This window comes from Gekko japonicus, unplaced genomic scaffold (genome assembly GCF_001447785.1).
Source record: "Gekko japonicus isolate JY-2015 unplaced genomic scaffold, Gekko_japonicus_V1.1 scaffold1196, whole genome shotgun sequence".
Taxonomy (NCBI): Eukaryota; Metazoa; Chordata; class Lepidosauria; order Squamata; family Gekkonidae; genus Gekko; species Gekko japonicus.
In genome coordinates, this window is record NW_015174308.1 from 87,328 (window position 1) to 94,632 (window position 7,305).

A 7,305-nucleotide genomic window follows, 5' to 3' on the forward strand; every position below is an offset into this window, starting at 1 on the left:
TGCCCCGGCTGGAAGGGGTGGGGAGAGTGGCTGGTTGGGTGGCGGGAAGGAGCAGCGGGCAGTCAGGCTTGGAGGTTTTAAATTTTTTTTTGCAGCTCTCCAAGCTAGAGAGTACCCACCATTGTGGAGACTTGGAAGGTAACATTCCTAGTCAACAAGAAAGCCAGAAGGAATCTTCCCTTCCAGACCCAGACAGACTGGCTCCCCCTAGCTTAACCCAGCAGAAAGTGTGCAGCGTCAAGGACAGGAGCTTAATAAACTGGAAGAAGGTCTGACAAAACTGAAAAGTGGCTCAGTCGCAGAGCATCTTCAATCCCCAGCATCTTCTCCAGTAAGGATCACCCGGCAGGAAATACTGAAACCTTGGAGAGCCACTGCCAGTCTCAGTAGACTACTGACTTTGGCGGACTGATGATCTGATTCAGTATAAGGCAGCTTTGTGTATTCATGTGTCTCTGGCTGGGAGAGCAGCCCTAACACCTAGGTGTAAGTAGGTGCATGGAGAAATGCCTAGTCTCCTGCGAGGATGGCAATGAGCAGGGCTTCCCTGTGTGGTTTACCAGTTTTTCTCTCTCTAGTCAGAGGAGGAAGTCTGTTTGCTGGCACGTCAGCTCACCTTCACACAGATGCTAATTGATTATAGACAAAGGAATGGCCAGTCACCCCCCCCCCTTTCTTCTGGCAGGGAATAGAGAGTTGGGGGTGTCAAATTCTAGATGGGCTTGAGGAAGTAACTCTTTGGAGACAACAGGAAAAGAAGCCTTGACCTGAGCAGACTGGAGTCAAGTGGGAGGAGACACAGATTCATTAAAACCACCTTGCAAGGGGAAGGTGATCTCTCTGCTCCTTGGGATGCTGAGCTGAACAGACCTCTTATCTGAGGTTGGGAGCAGGCAGCCATTTTTGGACCATGCGGCTGGCCTAGAAAACTGGACTAACCCTCAAGGTAATGGAAGATCTTTAGAGAACTAGGACACCTAAGATAAAGAGCCTGTCCTAATTTTAACATATAGTTAGAGCATGTTTTGTTACTGTCCATGGGGTTTTCTTGGCAAAGATACTGGAGTGGGTTGCCACTTCCTTCTCCAGTGCATGTTTTAGAGAGGGACAGAGGATTTCCATTTTACCAATTTATTTTGTTCTTCCTTGCTTCAGTTTCGCATGGTGCTAAAGATATGCTTGTAAACATTTTATTTTTAATAAATATTTTAAACTTTTGATTCTGGAAGTGGTTCTCTGTACCACACAAACCCCACTGATTTGGACATGCTGTTTCAAAGGGGAGCCCCAGGAGAGGGGAAGGTGAGCTGTTGGCAACTGGCTATTCCCCCAGGGGCACACATGGTGGCCAGCTGCTGGGCTAGTGGGAGATACTGAGGCAAGGCTTCTGAGCTTGGAAGGGGAGCTGAGGGTCCCAATACCTTCAGTAGGAAATCCCTATATTGATCAGATGGTGATTATGGCTACTGGAGAGTAAGAGGAAAGGCCCCTCCAGGGAGTTGGGAACCCCGAGGAGGGCAAGGCAGGAATGGGGTCTACAAGCCAGAGCAGGCAGATTCTGCCACAAGGTGTAACACCTAGGTGTAAACAAGTGGAGGTGATAAATGGTGAACTGGCCTGGGTTACTTCAATCACAGCCAGTTTGGTGTAGTGGTTAAGTGTGCGGACTCTAATCTGGGAGAACCGGGTTTGATTCCCCACTCCTCCACTTTGCACCTGGCTGGATGACCTTGGGCAAGCTGTAGCTCTGATAACAGCTGTTCTTGAAAAGGAGCAGTTTCTGTCAGAGCTCTCTCAGCCTCACCTACCTCACAGGGTGTCTGCTGTGGGGAGGAGAAGGGAAAGGAGTTTGTAAGCCGCTCTGAGACACCTTTGGGTAGTGAAGGGCGGGGTATAAATCCAATCTCTTCTTCTTCTTCTCTTCATTCTGTTCACAAGGTTTCAAAGATCATCTGGCTCACCATTTCTGGGGTTCAGAATAGAATCAAAGATTGGCTAGAACTTTAGTCTGACCCATCAAGAAAATTTGTACACTACGTTTGCAAAGGGAAACTTCCAATTTTTCTTCTAAGCATGGCAGAATATGTATCACATGGGGGCAAAGTGAGCAGTAAGATCCCCCCTTCCTTAAAAGCCCATTAAGAAAGGATGCTTAGAATCCCACCAATGTAGCAAATTTATTTTTCCCCAGGATTTTCAGCTTCATCCACAAATGCAAGTTACATTCTTGCCAGCAAAATACATTAGTTAGCTAAATTTGTCATCAGAAGTAAACCTTCTGAACTCTTCAGAAGTGTTTGCTGTCTAGCAACATGTTTATTTAAGATGTGCCAATCTGATGCTCATTTCAGATTTTTTCCTGGAGATACTGTTCTCATTTCACCCTGTTACATTCTTTTTGCGTCTTTCCAACCAGTGAAGCTGTAGCGTTCTTTATCGTCTGGAGATCAGTAATTTCAGTAGTTGGTTGCATAGTAATTTCCTGCAATTCAAGTTTCTTTTGAGTGTGAGCACGTAGGCTCGGAGTTGTTGCTGTTTTTGTGAAAGGACAGAACTCAGATGGCAGATTCAAAAATACTGAGGTAACCTCTCAGCAACCTATTTCTGGTGTCTACTTGTCGAAATTGATGTGAATCACTATAGATGGGCCTCTCCTAAATAACTGCCTGTAGCACTTTGCAAAGATTTGAGGGGATGCTTTGTAAACAAATCCATTTAAAGACACTTCAAGGACACCAAGCTGCAATGACCTGTCTTGCTCTCCCCCACCCAGTTCTTTTACCGATCGTTGTGTTCTGTTAAAAGAAAGCTATGGTAGAACTAACCTTTACCATAATGGAAAAGGTTAGAAAAATGATGAGCCACAGTCTTATATATTTGACAAAAGTACAATAAAGTAGACAGTGCATTGCTATTGTAAGTGAAGACATAAATAACCCTAGTAGCTGATTTATAACGGATGCTTCTCTTGGAGCATCTGCTTGCTCATTTTAGCGAACCGAAAATCATTACTTGTTACAATCAAAGAAAAGGCCTGATAACTCCCATATGCACAGATTTGAAGTCAGCTGATGATCCCTAAGGCTCAGCCTCCTAGCAGCAAGGAATGAAGTACCACTGAGCATATGCAGAGTACTTGTCCCCTCACTGCTCAGTCATCACATCCAGCTCATTCTTTCTGCCCAGGGTTTCGGAGTGGAGGAGGTGGCCCCTCTCCTTTCAGATTTTAAGGTGCCCTGTTCTTTGCTCTGGCAAACAGTTGGAGTCATCTTGCTATTCATCTCAGTAGTGAACAGCAGTTTTCGCTTAGAGTACATGAAGTGACCAATTCCAACCTCCAGCCAAGCACCCAAGTCCAAAAATCCCTCTGCTCTTCCATTTGGTTAAAGTTTGGTTGATCTGTCTGTGGAAAGGTAGCAAGAAATGCTGACCCAGAACAGGGTCAGGAGAAAGTGAATGAAACCACTGAGCATCTGAGCGGATTTTATCTCTCTCCCCCCCCCCCCATGCATTTAATCCTAAAAGGGGGAGGCAATAGCGAAATTAATGGAGTTTTCAAAGAAGGAAATCGAAACAGCAGCACGGCCGTTTAAGACCCGGAGGTTTGCATAGGAAACTGCCCGTGGGTAGAACCGTAATCACTATCTCCCTACCGTCCGGGTGTCTGAGGCGAGCTTAGGGAAGGGAAACGCGGCCGCGGATTGTTCACAAGTCCTCCCCGCAGGAATGTCAGATGTAGCTCGAAGCGGCGTACCTGCAGGTGGCGACAAATGCCCTTGAAGCTTAGCGCTGTCCAAGGTCCTGAATTTCGGGGGCTTGGCGGCGAGCGAAGGGAAGCAGCCTTGTCGCCGCTGGCGAGCGAGGCGGGGAGAGTAGCGGCGCCCACTTCTTGCTCAGCGCCCTGCTCGCTAGAGACCTCCAGGCAGCCGAAGAAGGGGCGATCCTCTCCGTCACTCGCCAGCCGCTCGACTCGTTTCCCGCTCGCTTAGCGCGGCGACTTCATCCGGGCTAGGAGCGCGCAGGGAAGAGAACCCCAACTCAGTTCTGGTTGCCTCCTTTCTTCTTCCTCCCCAATCCCTCTCCCCTGGTCTCCGGCTCACTCTCCTTCCCGGCTGTGGCGCTCCTGGCTGAGTTAGTGGTACCAACAGGGCAGGTGGGAGACGCGACCAGAGGCAGGCGGCGGCGGGAGGAGGGGGGGACAGTTAGTGCCAGCTCACTAAAACTTAACTTTCCCTCTTCCTAGCGATTCCCCTGATTGCCCGGACGCCGGTTGAAGAATGGGGGCGGAGGCGTGCAGACAGCAACCTCCCCCCTACCTGGCTGCTCTAGTTTCTCACTAAAGAATGGAGGGGTGGGGGAGAGGTTGGTAAGGGCTGCCCCTCCCCACACGGCTGCTATTGAGTTGTGAACGGGCCAGAGAGATGCCATCCACGAAAGAGACCACCGCCAGACTATAACTCAAAGCGACGAGAAACCCCGCGCAGGTTGGGGGGGGGGCGGGCGAGGGGAAAAGGAGGGGCTGAGGGAGAGGGAATAAACTAGGGAGGAGGGGAAAGGTGGAGGCACAAAACGCTGCGGGCAAGAGGGAGCCACGGGACTCAGCGGCAGAGCAGTGAGACTACGAATAAGGGGGGGGGGAGGGAAGGAGGGGAACCCAAAGGCTGAAAGAGGAGCCAAGTGAGTGACAGGAGAGAGGGAAGTAGAGCAGGGGAAAGGGAGGGCAGAGAGCGAGCGAGCGCGAGCCAGTGAGTGCTACAAAAGGGGGGAGCAGCCACAGAAAGAGACGGCAGCAGCAGCAAGTGCTAGAAAAGGGGAGCAGAAGCGCGCGGGGAGGGGGCGGCCAAGGAAGGACCGAGAGGCGAAGGGAAGCCAGAAGGGACCGGGAGGCTGCGAGCGAGGAGCGAGGGGAGCCAAGAGGGCGCAGCAGGCAGGGAGCCACCGAAGGGAGCCCGAGAGGACGGGAGGCTGCGAGCAGCCCCGATCCCGCAAGTGAGTGGCGGGGGGAGGCTCCGAGCGAGCGACGGCGCGGGCAAGAGACGGCAGGCAAGTGGCCACCGCCAGGGCACCGGACTTGGAGCTGCGCCGCGGTGGAGGGCGAGGGAGGGCGGCCAAGTGAGAGGAGGCGCTGGGCGCTGCTCCCCGGGATGCCCAGCCCGGGAGGGGATGCAGCCGGCGCGCCGGGACGGGGGCTGGCGTTGGCCAGCGGCACCGGGCACCAGTCCCTCGGCCCCCTCGCCTTAGCGCGCTGACTCCAGCCGCCGCCGCCCGCCTCGACCGTCGGGGGGCCATGGTGACCCGGAGGAAGCGCTGCCCGCCACTGCCGCCGCCGCCGCCGCCCGAGTGAAGAAGGCGCCGCCGCCTTCTCGCCGGCTTCTCGCCACCGGGAGCCAGCCAGGCATGGAGCTCGCCAACGGCACGACGGAGGCGGCCGGCAACGCCAGCCAGCCGGCGCCGGCCAGCCTGGGCTACCAGCTGGGCACGTCGGTGGTGCTGGGGGCGCTGATCCTCTTCGCCGTGCTGGGCAACGCGTGCGTGATCGCGGCCATCGCCCTGGAGCGCTCCCTGCAGACGGTGGCCAACTACCTGATCGGCTCGCTGGCCGTCACCGACCTGATGGTGTCGGTGCTGGTGCTGCCCATGGCCGCCCTCTACCAGGTGCTGGGCAAGTGGACGCTGGGCCAGGTGACCTGCGACATCTTCATCTCCCTCGACGTGCTCTGCTGCACCTCGTCCATCCTGCACCTCTGCGCCATCGCCCTCGACCGCTACTGGGCCATCACCGACCCCATCGACTACGTCAACAAGCGGACGCCCCGCCGGGCCGCCGCCCTCATCAGCCTCACCTGGCTGGTCGGCTTCCTCGTCTCCATCCCGCCTATGCTGGGCTGGCGGACCCCCGAGGACCGCTCCGACCCCAACGCCTGCACCATCAGCAAGGACCCCGGCTACACCATCTACTCCACCTTCGGCGCCTTCTACATCCCGCTCCTCCTCATGTTGGTCCTCTACGGGCGCATCTTCAAGGCGGCCCGCTTCCGCATCCGCAAGACCGTCCGCAAGGCCGACAAGAAGCAGCCCCCGCCGCCCCCGCCCCCGAGCGAGGCCGACACCTGCCTCTCCGCCTCGCCGCCCAGCGAGCCCCAGGCGCGGAGGAGCAACGGCGCCCTCCGCCAGCACCACCACCATCACCACCACCACCCCCACCAGCACCAGCAGCCGCAGGCCAAGAGCTGGAAGGGCGCCGCCGTGGAGCCCCAGGCCGGGGGCAGCGCCTGCGTCAACGGGGCCGCCGTCCGCCCGGCCGAAGACGGCGGCCCGGTGGCGCCGCCCGCCTTGGAGATCCTCGAGGTGAGCCCGTCCAACTCCAGCAAGGGCCACCTGCCCCTGCCCAACCACCACGCCGCCCCCGCCGCCGCCACGCCGGCCGCCGAGCGGAAGAACGAGCCCAAGACGGCCGAGGCCAAGCGGAAGATGGCCCTGGCGCGGGAGAGGAAGACGGTCAAGACGCTGGGCATCATCATGGGCACCTTCATCCTCTGCTGGCTGCCCTTCTTCATCGTGGCGCTGGTCCTGCCCCTCTGCCCCGGCTGCTACATGCCCGAGGAGCTGGGCGCCCTCATCAACTGGCTGGGCTACTCCAACTCCCTCCTCAACCCGGTCATCTACGCCTACTTCAACAAAGATTTCCAAAGTGCTTTCAAGAAGATCGTCAAGTGCAAGTTTTGCAGGCAGTGACGGGGCCAGGAGAGCCTCGGGAGGGCAGGGGAGGGGAGGGGGGAGGAGGGGAGTTGAACTTTGCCCCCGTCTTGTGCTCCCACCGATGCTTGGCGGACCGCCAGCCCCCTTTCCGAGCCGCCCTGAGACTTGGAAGGCCGCGAGGCGGGGATACCTCCCCCCCCCCCCCTTGAGCGGGCAGCACCGATGCGCCGGGCGGACGGACGGACGTGGCTCTTCGCCCTGCGCTGGTCCCCCCAGACACAGATCCGGCCAGTCCTTCTCTTGGCCTGGCCGGCAGTGGGGGACGGTCCTTGTCCAGCCGGCCACGCACTGTCCCTTTCTTCCCGAACTGCGAGCAGCCGGCCCAGGAAGGTAGGACGCCTCTCGGAAGCCTGAGACTGCCCCGCTGGGGGATTGGTGCTGCTGGCCGCCTCGCCTCCTTCTCAGAGTTTGCTCCCTACTCCGGCTGGGCGCAAAACCCCGACCCGCCCTGTTTCCTCGGGAGACTTAGGATGGGGACTGGGGGGAGAAGGGTGGCAGCAGACCTGAAAACGGGGGGCGTTTGAACCACAATAAACCACCCTGTGC

At 56.8% G+C, this 7,305-nt stretch overlaps 1 protein-coding gene across 1 annotated transcript; it reads left to right on the forward strand.

Moving 5' to 3' along the window:
* Window positions 1-5,397: 5,397 nt before the first annotated feature.
* On the forward strand, window positions 5,398-6,735 carry HTR1A (5-hydroxytryptamine (serotonin) receptor 1A, G protein-coupled). Its single transcript, XM_015424129.1, has 2 exons — window positions 5,398-6,162; window positions 6,217-6,735. The coding sequence occupies exons 1-2, from the start codon at window positions 5,398-5,400 to the stop codon at window positions 6,733-6,735; spliced, it is 1,284 nt and encodes a 427-aa protein (XP_015279615.1).
* Window positions 6,736-7,305: the final 570 nt, after the last annotated feature.